At 41.3% G+C, this 18,322-nt stretch overlaps 1 protein-coding gene across 5 annotated transcripts in view; it reads left to right on the top strand.

The window, feature by feature from the left end:
- The window catches only part of DYM (dymeclin), a 216,510-nt gene that overhangs the window by 4,992 nt on the left and 193,196 nt on the right, over positions 1 to 18,322 (top strand). For 4 of the 5 annotated variants that reach the window (XM_027656165.1, XM_027656168.1, XM_027656167.1 and 1 more), the window contains exon 2: positions 8,146 to 8,323. In XM_027656165.1, coding sequence (XP_027511966.1) covers positions 8,184 to 8,323 — 140 coding nt within the window. In that variant the 5' untranslated portion in view covers positions 8,146 to 8,183. Of the gene's footprint in view, positions 1 to 8,144; positions 8,324 to 18,322 lie in introns of all 5 variants that reach the window. The other variant, XM_027656166.1, reaches the window with a different exon arrangement.

The raw sequence follows: 18,322 nt of genomic DNA, 5'->3' as shown, positions 1-18,322 counted from the left end.
CAGAAGGGCCACACTGCTGTCACTGCAGTGCTGCTTTATTCAGGCTCTTGCTGCGGAAGAGGAAGGCATAGAATAGTCCAGGAGGACCAAAAGGGATGCTGTGCTTGTTCATCCAGCAGAATAAACAGTGGACAAGTCAGATAATTTATGCTGGGAGCTGCCTTGAGACCTGAAGATGGACATTTTTGTTTTCCTTGTACTTAAGGTTTATGGGGACCACTTCGTAATCCCATGGCATTTCTTCCTGCTGTCCAAAAGTGCTTCTCTCCTAGGGTGTTGAGCTTTCAGGGAAGGTACTTTGGTACCTGGTGAATGAATGGTTAGTGTGCTGTGCTGCTGCAAAGGTTGAGTTGAAGGGTTGTAGGTACAGACTTTCACAACCCCAGGCAGTAGCCATCAAACGTGGTAGTGCGTGAAAAGTTCTGGGTAGAGGAGAAATGGAGAATTATCTAGAAAGCCAAGAAAGATGGTGTTGGCCCCCAAGTTGCAAGGATAGACCCCATCATGGTCGTGTTGTATTTTTCACAAAAGTCTGCTACTTCTCACAAACCCTTTTTTTTTCTTTTTCTTTTTTTTTTTTTTGGTTTTAGGGGTTTTTTTTGGGGGTGCTTGTATGTGTCTCAACAGTTGCAGTGTGAAAAAGCGAAGGGGGTGGATAAAGGGAGTTGGAGAAAGGAGTTGTTGCCAAATATGCTGCAGAAAAGGGGAGGAAAATTGCACATCAGTGAAAAGTAAAGTGAGCAGAAACAGTCTTTTCTGCGTCAGTCATTAACTTAAAAACAGTAGGAAACTTTTTTTAGTTGGTCATGAAGAACACATTTATTCCATTCTGAAATCTCCCAGGTAGTTTGGCTGTAAGTGACTGGGGTGTCAGAGAAGGTGAATTCTTAACAGTGGTTTGAGTCTATTTGATGACTGCCAGGCACTGAGTTATAGCTGAAATATTTTGACTCTTTAACATGCTTTAAAAGCAAAGATTATTTCAGTGCTCTCCTCTGATTTAAAAAGGCAAAAAATCCTAAAGTCTGAAGATCGTAAAGATTTTTTTTTTTCCCTAAGGATTCCTTTTACAGTCATGAGTTGTTATTGTTGTGTATTTCTGCATCATTAGTTTTGTATGGCAAAATGTTACCGATTTAATTGGTAAAAACAAAGTTCTTAAACTTTCTTGCCTCTTTTTGTGTGAAAACTAGTGAATGATTCCTTGGTATTAATGAAATATTTGCACAACTGCCTTTTATCTTTACAGAAAGATAAAATTTCATTTCTTTTATTTATTTATTTTTTTATTTTTTATTTTTTATTTTTTCGAGCCTTGGTAGCAGCACCAAAACTTCTTCAAAACAGTTGCCCAGACAGTGCAGGTGCATAAACACTTAATATGCCTGGGAGGTTGCAAGGCTGTCCTTCTTGAGGGAGCTTTGTCACCCTGTTTTTCAGATAGTGATTAGGAGATTTGGAGAGCTAACATAGCTGTGATTTGAACTACAAGGTCTGCTTACTGTTGCCTTCTTTCCTGGAACAGAGCAGAAGGCAACTACAGGCATTATGTAGGTAAGAGAAACTGTAGGTCAGCTCCTGAAATCAAATCTCTGTGGTTTTACAGTGTCTGTGCTCATTCCATACAATCCCAGAATGGTTTGGGTTCAAAGGGACAAGCTCATCTCATTCCACCCCCTGCCATGGGCAGGGACACCTTCCACTATCCCAGGTTGCTCCAAGCACCATCCAACCTGGCCTTGGACACTTCCAGGGATGGGGCAGCCACAGGTTCTCTGAGCAACCTGTGCCAGGGCCTCACCACCCTCACAGAGAGGAATTCCTTCCCAATATCCCATCTAACTCTGCCCTCTGGCAGTGGGAAGCCATTCCCCCTTGTCCTGTCATAGCAGTTAATATCTGTGACCCCTCTTCTGGTTCCTTTGGGTAGGTGTGGTACACAGTTCCAGTTTCTCTGGGAAAATTGCTCTGTATGGAGCCTGTTGGTATTTCTGTCAGCAGTTAATCCATACAAAGATTCTGATCCTAAGGTACAGTGGAGGACCAGGTGATGTTGTCTCTTCATGCATTTTGTTTTATTTGTTATGTTTTTTTGGGCCCTGGAGTGCTCTGTGGTTGTTTACTGATGGGCAGAAATAAGATCTCTTAGGTCATGAAGATTTTGCAGTCATTGGGATGTGATGAAACATGGGACAGGTTTAGTGAAGCCGAGGTGCAGAGGGGTGAGTATTAAAGCAGTACATGCAAGATCTTGCCCAGATCAGCTGGCACTTAATTCAATCTGTCTTTGGTTTGACTACCTCCCTGCCTGCCTTTCAGGGGTCCTAGAGAAGTTTTGAGATATTTTGTGCGTTGGGTGGAAAATAGGGATATTTTAATAGGAATAAAATCCTGTATTAGGGAATAAGCTAGGACAGAACATTGAGGCTGTGACAGAAGTAGGTTAGTGAGTTGCAAAAGCTGGTTTGCTGGGAGCAGGAAGTTGAGTATCTTCATAAAGATGGCAAAATAAGCAGGGCTTCTGGTTTAGTGCAGCTTTCCCTGCTCTAATAAAGCAGGTTGAAACACATGAAACAAATAGAAAGAGACTTCCAGGCTGTGCAGCTGCTTCAGACAATTCACTCTGATCCTGCACAGGAATATACATCTATAAGTGTGACTTTGGGTTTTTTAGATTGTTCTTTATGTATGGATGCACTGTTGGCAAGTTGTGTATGATATTTAGTCCATAAAGCATTGGATCCTTGGGTCTAAATATCCTTCCCTGTGAGGGTGGTGAGGCCCTGGCACAGGCTGTCCAGAGAAGCTGTGGCTGCCCCTGGATCCCTGGAAGTGTCCAAGGCCAGGTTGGACGGGGCTTGGAGCAACCTGGGATAGGGGAAGGTGTCCCTGCCCATGGCAGGGGGTGGGATGAGGGGAGCTTTAAGGTCCAGTCAAACCAATCTGTGTTCCAGTGTAATATTATTGCAATATGAATGAGTAGTCAGAATTCAAATATGCTGTGTGGACAGTAAAATTCACATATTGGGGCTGAATAATGCATACTGTTAATATAACTTCTGTGTCTTCTGTTGCATGGAGAATCATATATATATAATACCATAGTCTCATAACTCTGTGGGAAGTTTTATGTTAGGAAAAAATATATATCATCTATATTATTCATGTTGTCTGCAAACTCAACCACACAGTCATGGCAGAGATAGTTTTGGAAGGGGGAGCTGGCTGTGCTGGACAGATTAACAAAATGTCAACATGGGCAGTTAGGTTGTGAGACCAGCAGAAGATTTAGTCCTGAAAGGAACTATAATTACTTGTCTAAAATTATTTTAATAGAAAGTTTAGAGAGCATGACAGGTTTTTTCCCAAGTTCAGTAGTACACATCTGTGCCTTCAGTTACACTTATGAGCACAGACCCAGCAGGTATCTACTGCTGAATTGCTTTTAACTTTCAGAGGAAAAAATATATTCTTGTAAACACTGTTAATAATTAATACTAAAATCTTTTAGAAGAAACAGTAAATTCGGGATTTATATCTGCCCTTAGCAATTTGAGGTTGGAATGAGTCCTGATGTGCAAAACAAACTCCCTTGTGTTGCTGTGGAGCATCTGCTGCTGCATCGTGGAGCCAAGTTCTGGGGCTGAACTTGGGTTGGGTATAACAGAGCATGACACTTGCAGACCAGGCTGTGGTTCTGTGGGGGTGTAATAATACTGAGTTAAACTAAATGAGTTGCTAATAAGTCGTGTCTGAATTTCTTTTATTTTCCTTTTATTCCCTTTTTTTTTTTTTTTGAGCAAATAATTAGATTTGATTTTCGAGAGGAGATTTAACTTTTTTTTTTTTTTTCAATTTTAATGAACTATGCATTTTTTTAGTGTATTTCAAGTTAAAAAAATTAGATTTCATTGGTAATTTACTGCTGGGGTAAGGACTGACTTTTCTGGAGTGAAAGAGGATTTGCCATGATTTGGTGTTTCTTGGGTGTGTTGCACTTCAGCATGTGAGGAAGCAGAAGCTGCTCAACCTTGTTCTTTGCGGTGACTTTGGAATCCCCTGGAGCAGCCCTTCTGTGCAGCGGGGGCTGTTATGAAAGTCAACTCAAAGTAGGAAAAACCATGGGTAAATAAATTTTAAATGCTGTCTCAAACATACTGTTGTAATTGTGTTCCAAATACTGACCAACCTTTTATGTTGTATAAAGACTTTATAGGGCAGTTGAACCTCTACTGCCTTAACCAGCATTTGGGCACAGCAATAGCGCCTCTTGGTCAAGAGCAATGTCCACATTTAAGTGGCACTGTGTTACATTTGAGTGGCCTTTTCAGCCAAAGGCAGCTGTTACTAAAATAAACATTTAATAGCATGTTTGAAAATTATTTAAGGTGGTGACTAGCATTTAATTTAATATTGCGTAGTAACATCTGTCTTGGGAATGTATTCGAGATCATGGCCAGAATGTAACCAGCTAAGTTAAAACATTGGGGTTAATCTGTTACTGTTGTTAAAATGCCTGGAAATGAAATGTTGATAATGTTTATTCTAATTGTAATTATTTTTTGGACATTTTTGCTGTAGGATATTCATGAACTCTTAAGGAGGGACTTGTTTCTTGAGTCACCTGGTGGCTGGAGTTCCTCAGAAATGTCTTGCTTATTTAAAGCAGGGCCTGTGGCTACTCCCGTTTTAGGAGCTGAAGGTGCTCAGGCTGGATCAAAAAGTCCTTACAGAGCACTTCAGCAAGCTTTGAGATAACACAACATCCTGGTGGAAGGAGTTAGGAAGGAGTCCACTCTGTTTCACCTGTTTTGTGTTGTTTGTAAGTGTGGTCATCTAGAACTTGCTGGGATTTTTACTTTGGAGGAGTATAGTGAGTACAATGTTCTTACAAGAGGGAAAAAAACCTCCTGGGATATAACAAAGAGAGAAGAAGCTGCATGTTTGATTGCTCCAAGATTTGTTGGCTCCCAAATGAGTGGAAGGCAAAGCTTGCCAAGTCCACTTATCTACAAACTACTATCTGGAGCTCAAACTAGCAATTGCACTCTTTTGACAGGTCTCAATGGCTTGGTGTTTATTTCATCTAGAGGAGAAAATAGTCATCCAGTGCCTTGTTTTCCTGTCACTTCAGGGCAGGGCTGTGGAGGCAAACATGTTCTCTGCAGTTTGGAAGGAGCCAGCTGGGCATTAGGGCTGGGGAGCTCACGAGGAATTCCAGCCAGCAGCTCGTCGTGTTGCTCGAGAGTGTGGCTGTGGCAAGGAACTGGGCGTGTTTTTGGGCGCTGCAATTTGACACTGACTCTGAAAAAAACCATGGCAAATATTTTGCTAAGACTTGCAGTTAAAGCACTATTTGTTTTGGATTTGTGTTAATGGAATTTAACCTGCTGGGATGCTGTTGGAAATCTGGAAAGCACGCAGACTCTTTTTCAAGAATTAGCTTGCAACCTGTTCCCATTGCTCTCATATTTCTGGGGAAGTGGGTTAAATGGGGGGCTCTGGGGAGCTGCAGCAAGCTGTAAGAATAGTTTGGGAAACAAAGAATATGGTTACTCATCTTAGGAGAACAGGCTAAGGATTTTGGACACTGTCAGTGCTCTGAGATGGGGAACTCAAGAGTTCCAGGTTAAGGTGGGGGGATTTGAAGGCGAGGCTCCAGCTGCCTCTTGGTTCTCTTCTCCCTTAGGTGTTCCACTTGGAGCAAGTGAACTGGAAAACATGAGCAGGCAATGGGAACATGAAGCAGACACAGACTAGACTTGTCTTTTCTCCAAGAAGTAATGGTTTAAATGTAGGGCCTCTAAGTCATTTAAAGGTGCAGGGAAGGGACCTGAGTCAAAATATGGGTCCAGGGCCAACAGTGTTGTTGTTGGCTTCCGCGGTAGTTGAACAAGTTGGAAATGTGTTCAGGTTGGACAAGGCTTGGAGCAACCTGGGATAGTGGAAGGTGTTCCTGCCCGTGGAAGGGGGTGGAGCAAGATGAGCTTTAAGGTCCCCTCCAACCCAAACCATCCTGTGATTCTGTGAAACGAGGGGATGCAGAGCTGAGATGTCCGTGTACCAGCTCAACCTCGATTCTTTTACTAAGTGATCATCCAGTATTCTCAGATATTACACAAATTGGTTTCTCTTCTCCTTTATTCTGTAGCTTTAGTATTCATTGGCATTGTTTCGAAGGCAGAATACACTGATTCTGGGGATTTTTTCTTTGAGGTGGCAAAATTTGTGTTCAGGTTGAGACGCACTCATTCGGTCCTGTGAGTAAGCATTCAACCAAAATTCTGGAAATCCTCTTAGACTAATTACATTTTATAGTCCTTTAATGCTTTTCCACAGAATTCCCTGGCACAAAGTCCCATTTTCACTCCTAGGCTACTTTAAATTTCTCTTCCTGCAGGTAGCCCCTGTGACAAAAGCAGCTTTTTCAAGTGTTGTAGACAGTGTCTTCAGAGCTTTTTGCTAAGGGAGGTGTATATAAGGTTGTAAGGTTATTGCATCTCCCATTGGGTCAGGTCTGAAGGGAGGTGGTGAAAACCCAACTGTCCCATAAAAACAAAGAGTTCCCTGGGTGCATTTTGGCAGAGTTATGGTGGTGGAGTTGTTGAAGGAGAAGAGACACTGAGTCATTGTAAAGGTTTCATCTTTCGGTATCCTGTCCTCTAGAGCAGCTGATAGTGACAGTGCTGGAATGGAGGGAAGGAGTGTGGAGTGGTGTATTTCCAGTCAGTAGAGTCCCCTACAAATAAAATTTAGAAAATAATAAACAATGTCCTCATTCTTGCAGCATTTCACCTTCTACTGCTTAATATATCTTATATTCTACTCTCTGTGCTGGCATTTTGTTGTTTCTGAAACATTTAGGTACTGTACATTTGCTCTAAATATGAGAGATAAGTTCTTCAGGGACCTCCATGATGGCTGCAAACATTGCAGCTTTTCCTTGCATATCTTTCTTTGTTCTTAGCAAGCTTTCCTCATATTTATACTGTTCCTTATTAATATTAACTTCTGCTAGAATTGTCTTTTCTGGAAGTAATTGCTGCTGCAAAGTTGAGAGAATCAGTACTGGAATGATTCATGGAACAGATCCTGTATCTTTGTCAAGGGAAGAGTTGCTGGTGGGTAGTAGCTTGAATCTCCTAAGGTAGCTGTCCCTCTTCTTGTGCCTTATGCCAGCTCAGGGGTGAGTGTTTGGCTTGCACAGTAATATGTTGCACAGCACTTTTATCTTGGGAATGCTTTTTTTTTTTTTATATGAACTTTAAAGCTGTCAGTCACAGTTATTTCTTCCCAAAAGATGGAAGATTATTGAATCTGATATCCTGGAAAGATGTAAGATACTTGAAATCATCCCTGGCACATAGTTGATAGCATCATGGTGTTTTGTTTTTTCTTTAATTAAGTTGTTTATAAAGATGAGGAGCAGTGATAAGCAGCATGAAGAACTGAAACCTGATTCTTTGCACAGATCAAGTACAACACAGCTAGTAATGAAAAGAGGATTTGGAGTGCCAGCTTCTGCACTGTTCCTTCAAAAAGCAGTTGTGTTTCTGATGGGTTTATTTTTTTATCTTTTCCCCTTTGAATTAGTTGCCCAGGAACAACCACATTATTTTACAGAGATGGTCAGTAGTACATTTCCTTGCTGGGTAACAGCACAACAAGAGCTGTGCTTTCTCTGGCAAGGCAGGAGCTTTCAAGGTGTCGATCATTGGTGGCACACTGCATCTTTACAGAAGCAGCCGTGTTCTGTCTGTGCGTTTTCAGTTTGAAAATGTATTCCTGAACTGCTTGTCAACCTGTCACCCCTGTTAAAACTGTGATTTCTTTGCAGATTCCCCCACTGGTAGCAGCCCTGGTACCGATAAAACTGTGCTGAGTGTGATTTATTAAAATCCAAGTGAGATGATGACTGAAATATATACCACAGAAACTTCTAACTTCCTTGGATGAAGATGTTATTCACCTAAGTTTCTGAAAGAAAGTCTTCCAACGTCTTCCTCTGCACCTGATTTCTACGTCTCAGTGATTTTTCAAGGGAATGAACTAAAGCTTTAGCGATGTCTAATTTAGGATCCATATATTCCTTATTTGTACAAAAGACTTAACGTTTCTCTCTTCTTCTTTTTTATTTCCTTAAAGAAATGAACGTTTAGAAAGAGATTTGCCAAATAAAGAAGATGGGAGCAAATAGCAGCAGCATCAGTGAGCTTCCAGAAAACGAGTACTTAAAAAAATTGTCAGGAGCAGAGCCCATCTCTGAGAATGACCCGTTCTGGAATCAGCTGCTGTCTTTTAGCTTCACCACTCCAACAAACAGGTAAGAGGGTGCTGAAGAACTAAACTTAGATAATATATTTACAGAAGTGACAAGTCCAAAAGCAAATGAGTGGTTATGTAAATTGTTCCTGTTTTAAGTAGCATAGGAATAAATGCCTGTGTAGAATAGGCTGTTGCTACTAAGTTTGGAAATGTTTTCCACCAACTTTTCCATTCACGTGGGTTTCTTTCTTCTTCATGATGGCTGTAATTGCTATTCATTCTCCTGGGAAAGATCTGAAATAGGGTCTGTAGTGTTGGGGGGAAAATTTTTTCTTTTCCTTGTTGTTTTAGGAAGCTTTCTTTTTCTTTGGTGTAGCCTCTGGGGTGACTGGACTTGCTGAATATTCCAACTCTTGATGTTTCCTCTCAACTTACAGTGAATTTTACGTCTTCCATGATTTAATTATAGGTTAGCTGTTTAGTTTTTTAGTCTATATGGCTTTTTTTTCCACCTTCTTTTGCATTTTAAAAAGAAGTTTGGCATGTTGTGTTCGTACAGATATTTTCTAAATATCTAAAATTCAAGCTTTGAACGTCTTTTCATTCCAAGTGAATATATCCAAGTGGTGTGGATATAAATAGAATTAGTATTTTTGAGAGGATCCATAGAACACCTCCAGAGAACAGAGAATATAAGTCCTTGTGACTTCTGTTAACCCAACTCCATTGCTAAATTCCTTGGCCTCTGTGTTGATAATCACTCTTACAAGAACAATCTGATATTACTTAACACCTTTAAGTGTTACTTAAACTGCTTTTACCTTTTACAACAGTGACCTGATGCTTTTCTGTGAATAAGTGAAAGTTCAGACAGCTGGAGTGGAAAATGGGTTAAGGTAAATAACTGTGAGGCATTTACTAGGTGCTATTTTTGTGAAGAGTGAGGAGGAAGAAGTGTTTTGGCTTCTGCCTGGAGAGAATAGCCAGAGGTTAGGAAGAAGGTGCAGTGCTGTGGAGGGCTGTAAAGCTTGTGAAGGGTGTTTTGTAATTGGGAGTGTGTGAGGGAACAATTGTTTTTCCTCTAAGATCCCTGAAGAGACAAGAATTATTTACGGCCTACCCATGACTAAGAAGATGTACAATATTCCAAGTTATATAATACTCTATTGTTTGGGTTTTTTTAGGGGAAAATAGTTGTATATAAAACCCCAGCAGTTTCTTTGAGTGGTTCTACTCTTTCTCCTTCCTCTGTGGAAGTTAGAGAGTTTTTCATAGTTTGCTTTGCTATTCACAGAATCAGATCCAGCGCAGAGTAAATTTTCTAAAAATAAACCCCACCCAACTCAACAAAACAGAAACCTAACTAAACAACAAAAAAAACACCCAAAACCAAACCAAAACCCCAAGCAGTAAATATAATTAAAAAACAAAGCAAACAACAACAACAAAAATGATCCAAACTCAGGTTGAAAGCTTTAATTAGCTGAACACCAGATGGTGCTCTTGCCTGGCAGCTGGAGGAGAAATATTTTTAGAGGCATCTTTTTCTGCAGTTTAATGATTGGAGGGAAACAGAAATTTCCCATTAACTTGCACATCTATCTGAGAGAACCATTTGACAAGTGATTTTGGACGATGTTGGCACCCTCAGCCATTGTCTGTATCAGATAACCTTGCCTGCAGGAACAGAACAATAGAGGTCAATATTCATCTCTGAGACTAGAAGCTTGCAATTTGTCAAGTTAACTCTGTTTTTAATGAGGCCTGAGTGTAGGTCATACCTTTGTCAGGAGCAAGATGCTGATTTGTGACTTGTGGAAGGGAGTCAGTTGAATGGGATGGAGTTTTAAAGTTTTCTTCTCTTTTTAAATTTACTTTTTTCGTTGCAAAATTAGTGACTGTTTTCAAGTGTTATTGGGAGCCATATAAGTGTTGTGGGTTGTTTTTGTGGAGGTAAATGGTGATACTCTAGAGTTTTTGCAAAGATAGGACTAATATGATCCCCAGGGAGAAGAGGGTTGTCTTTTCTGGATGCTGCTTTGGACATAATTCTGTTCCACATAGAGCAGTACCACAGGGAAAGAGGGGGAGAAATACATGAGAAGAGAAGGCAGTGGGGAAAATGCATGTTAGTAGGAAAAGCAATCAACCAAAGCCAAAATATCCAAGGAAAAAACAGCAATGTGAGGAAGTTGCTGGGGTGGGGCTGGGGTAGATTTCCTCCTTTCAGCAGCAGGTGCCTGGCACGTTCACCTTGTTCAGGAAACCTTGGCCATAGCAAGGAACCAGTATCTGCAAGGGAGACATCTAAGGGGAATCTGAATCTGTGTAAGTGAAGTTTGGAGGGTTTCTAACACTTTTCCATGCTTGCTTTCTCTGGGGAGGGACGTGTGACTAGTGCTTTGCTTTACAGGAGCTGTTACAAGGTAGTCCAGGTACTACTGGTCCCAGGTGCCAAACTGAGCTGGATCTTCTGAGGAACAATAGTCTTTTAATCTTCTAAATCAGAAGCCTAGGGCTTGGCTTGAGAGATGGGGAATTACTGTCTTTCTGCTGAGAAACACAAGGGCATGATACTGTATTATAATGGCACTGCTCTCTGTGCTCTGCTGTCTGTCTTCATTTTTGTTTTGCTTTGCTTGTCTTGGCGCTTTTGTACTCTCTTCTGTGTCCTTATTCTGCTTTTCCCTCTTTTCCCTTTCAGTTTGGTTGTGTTCTCCCTCTGTTCATCCATTTCTCATCTTCCTGGTTCTCTCCTTTGGTTTCTCTCCCTAGCCCTATGTGTCTTAATCTCTCTTTTTGTGATTTCACATATAGTTCTTTAGCACTGCTCGTTTCCTCAGCCATGCCTTCTTCACTGGGTTTATTTTTTCAGTCCTGTTAACTTCTTGATCTGTTTCTGTGAAGAACACGAGGTATTTTTCTCTAAATAAAAGTTTGCCAAATACCGGCGCTGCTGCCTGTGAAGTCACTTTTTCTCTGTCAGCAACACTGATGCAAGATGCTCTCGCCCTTTCACTATCTCTTCCAGTGTTTATCTGGTTCTCTTGTGGGTTTAATCAGGAACTAATCTGTCTGAAAAATAACACGGCCAAAAAAAAGTGTTTGTTTTTTCAGCCGAGTTAATTCCCCAGAGTGATTCATACCTTGGCACCACAAAACAATTCTGGCATAGTGAGGGATTGATTTTTTTTGGGGGGGGGGGGCACAGCAGACTGTTGGGCTAAAAGGTGGGATTGCTTAAAACTGCTGTTTTAACCATCCAAAAATGAATGGGAAAGCCTGTGGTCAAAGCAGAGCTGGCTGCTAGGGGTGTAACACTCTGCTTTTCTGGGCTGTTTGTTCTTCCTCGCATAATGCTGATTTTCTTAATAATTAGGCAAGTATTAAGAGGAAATATTATGTGTAACTGATTCTGGTCTGTGTATTCACAAGCCCTGATTCTGAATCAGCTGTCAGTAATCAGCAATGAGCTGATGGTGAGTCCCTGTGACTCCCCTGCCAGGAGTGATAGTAACAGCCAGAGCCAGTCTCAGCTATTTGGCAGGTAAGGGAGTCCACTGGGGCCTTTCACAGTCTAGGAGTGGTAGGAGATAAGAGGTATATACATAAGTGATAGTAAAAGGGAAAGTTACCAGCAGTTTAGTTTTAGGTTGCCTCGTGCTTTCTGCCGTAAACGGTTTATTGTGATATCATCTGACAGAAGTTTCTGCTGAGAAATTTCTGGTTTCAGCCATTTGGAAGTACTTGGTGCTCCAATTTCACGCTCCTGCATGTTCTTATTTTTTTTTTTCCCCTTCATGGGTCTTTATTTCTTGCACAGAATGGACTCCTGGGAGCTGAATTAAAATTGTATAAAACCTCTTTAAATCTTCCACTTCTACCTTTCAAGTGACTGACTTATCAATCTGAATAATGTTTGGATATTGGAAAAACACAATACAGCTTTTCTGGATGACTTTTTTAGTTATTGTTACCATGAAGAGCTGTGAAGTTTGCTTTGGAGCCTTAGCTCTCAGTCTAGGCAGACCTTGTGTTTGTCTGGCTCTCCTACGAGTTGCTACCAAGAATGCAACCTCCTCCTTAGCAGTGGTATTAGTTACAATTATTTTCTGATGGAAAACTTGCAAGTTAACTAAAGCAGAACTTGCTGAAAATCATGTGCTTAATATTTACTGTTCAGCTTTGTTCCTTCCCTGGAGTTATTAATGAGTTGCTGGTTCAGGAACAGTGTGCATGGGCCTTTAGTGGAAAGACATAAAAATGAGCAGCTTTTATGTTGCCTTAACGTGGTACATTTTTAAAGTGGTACAATAAATCATATGCAGCCTTATGTTCTTTGATGTCTTTCCTCCAACTAGTCCATTAAAATCAGCATTCCCACAGTATGAATTGACTAAATGGGCTGGTTCTCCTGTTTTGTGTTCAATGGCAAAGAAAAAAGGCCTTACTATGAGGAAAAATAGTCAGGAAAGCTGCTCCTTTGGGGTTTTTTCTGCCTCCTTTTTTAGAGGGGGTGGTTGTCTGCTTTGGTTTGGGTCTTTTTCTTACCATACCAAGGGCAGATGTCCTGGTATGTTTGTAATTACAGTTGGTATGCAGAGTGTTTCCTCTTGCCATGCAGAGACACTTTAACAAAAGTCACTGCCACTTTGAAACCTCTTGTATGGTGATGCTGTTAAAATAAAAGGGGATAAGACCACATTCTTCAAAGTTCACTGCTGTCAGGAAGCAACTTTCACTGCCTTCTAGTAATTGTGGTTTTGTTCAAGTCTGTGGGACTGATTGATAATAAATTTATAGTAAGGCAACTGAATTCAACTGCTCTAAAATAATCCTCTTCATAATGCTACTGGGTTTTTTTCCTTCTGGTTTTTTTTTTTTTTCCCTCCTCTTCTCTTTGGAAGTAATGTTTTTTTACAGTGTATGCCATAATAGCTGACCACAGAATCCAGCTGTCTGGTAGTTTGAAGCCAGAAATAAAAGTCTGCAGTCAATGAAAACAATGAAATTTTTTTGACTGGCAGACTGCTCGATTTACCATTCTTTCCCACCTCCACTGAGGAGATGTTTCTTACAGAAAACTCACTCCCTGATGAAGAAACTCCTTGTACTCTGATCAGCAGCTGCAAAGTGATTAAATCCCAACAAATTAACGATTATCCTTGGTTACTCTTTGCTTCCACCACAGATGGGTGGTAGCTGGAGTCACATAGATTTTGCCTGTGTATAGGTGGGTTTGTGGTGGCAATTGGTGTGCAAAATACTCTTACTGCTTGGTGTTGGGATGTTACAGACAATAATCACTGCCACTGTTAAACCTCTCCTGATTTTATACCTTTAAAATTAAACAAGATAAAACCATTTTCTTTAAAGAAGTCTGTGCTGTCAAGGGAGCAAAATTTGCTATTGTTAATTTCAGTTTTGCTGAAGTCTGTGGACTTAACCCTCTACATAAAAAAAAAAAGCAAATAAAATAATTTCTTTCTTTTATGAAGTACTTTGAAAATGCTGACCATCAGATCACAGGATGAGGCAGGAACTCCTGTGAAGCCTGGAATTTTTTCCTAAAGTGTGTGTGAAGCAACTCTGCACCTCACACACTTGCTTGGATCTAAGTGGGCCAGTCAAGCCAGTGTGGTTAAGAATATTTTGCTTTAAATCCTCAGTGTTTCCCCCCTTTGCTCACAGCCTGTTCGAATCCCTACACCAGGTGGTACTTTTTGCTCATTCCTTGGAAAATCGTAGAACTGATAAATATGTAAATATGTACAGCTTTCCCAAAACAAGGTAGCTTAGTTCAGGTAGTGCCAGTTTAGATACATAATTACAAGAACAAATTCACCCAGGTCATTGTGATCATGCTGTTAAAGATCCGTGGCTTGAAAGTGGTGTTTCATGTCATAGAATCCCAGAATGGCCTAGGTTGGAAAACGTGTGGGGTTTTTCCTGTGCTTTGCTGAAAGATTGTGGTTTCCTTGATTCTCCCATAGATACTTTATTACAATTAAATATATTGTGTCGAAGGGGAACGATGTAAATGCATTTTAAACTTAGTCCCAAATTGCCATGTTATTCCCAGATATTTGCCTAAAATCATGGAATTGTTTAGGTTGGAAAAACCCTCCAAGGGCATCAAGTCCAGCAGTTCCCCAGCACTGCCAAGGCCACCACTAACCCATGACCCCAAGTGCCACATCCACACAGCTTTTAAATCCCTCCAGGGATGGGGATTCCACCATTGTCCTGGGCAGCCCCTTCCAATGCCTGACAGCCCTTTCCATGAAGAAATTTTCCCAATATCCAACCTAAGCCTCCCCTGGCACAGCTTGAGGCTGTTTCCTCTCATCCTGTCCCTTGTTCCCTGGCAGCAGAGCCTGACCCTCCCAGCTCCCCCCTCCTGTCAGAGCCAGAAGGTCCCCCCTGAGCCTCCTTTTCTCCAGGATGAGCCCCCCCAGCTCCCTCAGCTGCTCCTGCTGCTCCAGACCCTTCCCCAGCTCCGTTCCCTGCTCTGGACACAAAACATATTTGACAACAAGGCAGTCCATATTCCTCAGGTGAGGGTTTTTAGAGCAAATTGGAGCTTTTATTTTTGATCAGTGAAGTGAAGGAGCTTCGCTCTGTGCTGGCTCTTGTTCGTGCTGAAATACAGTTTGAATATTTAGTACCAGTGCTGCTCTGTGGGTTAAGGAAAAGACAAATGTTTTAGTGTCGAGTTTCCATTCTTACATTAATTCATTAGCCAGATGTCATCTCCACAGGGACTGTAGAGCAAAGTCAGTACCACAGTTGCTTGCAGCATTTCTTTTGTGCCACCTTATGACTCTTAGCTTTGCCATTTTCGAGCTAAGTGTTACTGTAATTTACCTTCTGTCTCTTCGCTGCACAAAAAAATATCTAGTCTCTCACTCCTCCGTGTCTCTCACTCCACTTCCCTGCCCAAGCTTTCCTGCTAAGCTTGCCCCCAAGTACTTGGGAATGAGCTGCTGTTTTTGTACCCCCCCATACTCTCTCCACGAATCTGTCCACGGGGATATAGCAGTATTAATACTTCTGTTCAGTGCAAGAACACCATTTCACTGGTATGTGTTTGTGTTGGGGGTGGTTGCTGAAATTCCTCCTCACCAGGTGTTTCTGTTGAGTGAGCTGAAATTTTGCAGGTGGTGTTGCCTAGTCTTGTGTGTGGCAAAATTCAATTTTGTGTTCTTGTTGTATGAGTAAGAGCGAGTGGGCTGTAGGTAGTTTTTAAGCATTGCACTTCATTTTGGTAGGAAAAAGAATGACTCCAGTGTTAAAAGCTTTGCTGAAGACCTGAAGGCCTTGCTTGGTTTTTCACTGGTTTTGATCCTGGCAACTTGCAGAAATTAGGCAACTCTGCGGAATTTGTTTGAGGATTTTGTGTGGATTTTAATAACTCAACGGGAAGAAAAAAAATCTGTAAGAACACCATACTTTGAACTCTAACTGCTTAGAAATGAGGGGAAAATGAACCATAATTCAAAGCTGCATGTCTGCATTTGTGGTTTAAATCCTGAAGCAATTATAATAACCGCTCAGACTGCGTCCCCAGGATCTTTGAATAGTGGGAGGTGGGTCACGTTGTGTTAGATGATGATTATTCATACCTAAGAATTCTCTACTGAGTTGGTGTCCTATGCAATATTCACCCTCCCTGCTCTTAGGAAGGAATAAATCCTGATGACAAGCAGCCAGCTGGGCAAATTTAGAAGTTTGTTTGGTTTTTTTTTTTTTTTTAAAGTGCAAGGTCACACAGACCTAGAAAACTGTGTTGTCATGAACCTGTTGTGTGTAGTTGTTGGTGGCGTGTTCTTACTCAATAGCATTTGTTTTTAATTACTCCTCATGTTTTTAGTGCTGAAACAAGAGACCACCTTCGAGACCAAGTCCATTGTTTTTAAAGTATATATCAAAGTGTAAGTTTGTTCTTTCTGAATCTTATGTTTCAAAGCATAAGAGAGGAACGAATGCTGATATTTGATATCAGGAGAAGCCAATCTACATGAAGTCGTCTTAGGATATTCAGCTGTAGGTGAAGAGCTGTCTCAGCTGTCAGCTCACTGCACAGTAAATTACTCTGGTATACAGGGAAATTTGCAGCCATCTTAAAACTTAATATGTTTGATGTCTTTATCTTGAATAATTTCCTATTGAAGGGTTTTGAAATAATTCTTTTCGCTGCTTTTCCTGCCAATGTCTTCTAGTCCTCAGGAGTTTGGTCACAGCTCAAACTCCACAGCTTCCAAGAGCACATCTCCACAGGGTTTTTGGCAGTGGAGCGGGTTTAGGTGCTTCCCACACAGCACCACTGATAATCTCAGGTTGATTGTATTACCAATCTAAATTTAAAAACAGAAAGAAGGAGGGCTGTTTTCTCCCACCGCTGTCTTTTAGGTTGCTGGCAGAGCTGTAGGTGGTTGCTGAGATGGGGTTGAGCAGGTGGGACAGAGAGTTAGTCTCTGATAGTTTTGTATAAATCAGATTACTCTTCAGAAAACTTAATGCTTAGGAAGGAACAGCGACTTTGGCAATCTAATTATGGCAGTATTCAGTTTTGCTATATTTTTGTGTGAAAGTAGTGCTGCAACAGAGGCTGTACCACCAACTTTTATAGGCTTAGCACTGTTCAGGTGTTATTACATTGCTACTCTCCTGTTTATTCTGAGGATGGTGGTTGTCATACCTTTCATTACAAGGATGTGGCTGCATGAGCTCTGAAATTGTTCAGCCTGTATTACATACTGTTAATTCAGTTTGTATAGGGGCTGTACAGTCTCCTCCAAAGCTCTGAGCAGTAGGACCTGCAGTGATAGGACAAGGGGTGATGGTTTTAAACTAGAAGAGGGCAGATTCACAATAGCTAGGAGAGGGAAGATTCAGACTAGACAGAAGTGAGAAATTTTAATGACGAGGGTGATGGAACAGGGTGCCCTTTAGTTATTAATATTGAGACACCTTCATATGGCTCAGTGCGGCACTGGAGACAATATCTGGTTATTCATCTTGTTTTCCCATCTGTTGAGGATGTTTTTGAGTATCACTTGTCCTGCACTGGTAGATTCGTAGTGTTGCAAGTATGTGTTTGACGCAGATGGTGTTTACTTTCAGTGGTTGTTGGCTGGTTTTGCTTTACTGCTTTATTGTTCTTCTCGGGTGATGGTTTTCTGAGGCATATCAACAGGCAATTAATGAAGTTACAAAAAAATTTGGTGTTTCTGATGTGATTGTCGCATTAGTATAATAACATTAATTCAAGGAAATGCTTAGCTTGAGGTTAAATATTGGGTTAAGGTTTCTTTAATTCGTGCTTTAAAAATGTATAATTTCAAATGAAATGTCTTGTAAAAAAAAAAATCAAGTTCACTCTGTAGGCTGCTGTTCTACGTGTATTTTCAGTGGTGCCAAACTAAGCGTGACAGCACTAGGGCCACAAAGGTGGTGGTAACACAAATGATCACAGAATTGCTTAGATTGGAAAGGGGCTCTATGGTCATCTAGTCCAGCCATTCCCCCAGCACTGCCAAGGCCACCACTAACCCACATGTCCCCAGGTGCCACATCCACAGGGCTTTTAAATCCCTCTAGGGATGGGGACTCCACTACTGCCCTGGGCTGCTTGTGCCAGGGATGGACAACCCTTTCCATGAAGAATCTTTCCTTGAATATCCAACGTGAACCTCCCCTGGCACAACTTGAGGCCATTTCACCTCGAGAGTTCACTTTTAAGTGTTAGTTTCCTGCTTTATAGTTGCTGTACTTCAAATACATGTTGCAGTGCCTGGTATTAGGGTGACCAAGCACTGGAATGGGTTGCCCAGAGAGCTTGTGGAGATACTCCAAAGCCACCCAGACACGGTCCTGGGCAGCTGGCTCTAGGGAACCCTGCTTTAGCAGGGAGGTTGGACAAGCTGACCTCTGCCAGCTAATGGATTGCTGAAATTAAGTGCTTCATAGAAGTATTTTATGGCTGTTTTGTAATGAATTTTCACTTCCAGTGAAAAGCAGGAACCCAACTGCTTGTGTAACCATTTTTCTTTTC

The sequence above is a fragment of the Corapipo altera genome, unplaced genomic scaffold (assembly GCF_003945725.1).
Source record: "Corapipo altera isolate COAL_440 unplaced genomic scaffold, ASM394572v1 61553, whole genome shotgun sequence".
In the NCBI taxonomy this organism is placed as follows: domain Eukaryota; kingdom Metazoa; phylum Chordata; class Aves; order Passeriformes; family Pipridae; genus Corapipo; species Corapipo altera.
This window is presented reverse-complemented; position numbering and strand designations above follow the sequence as displayed.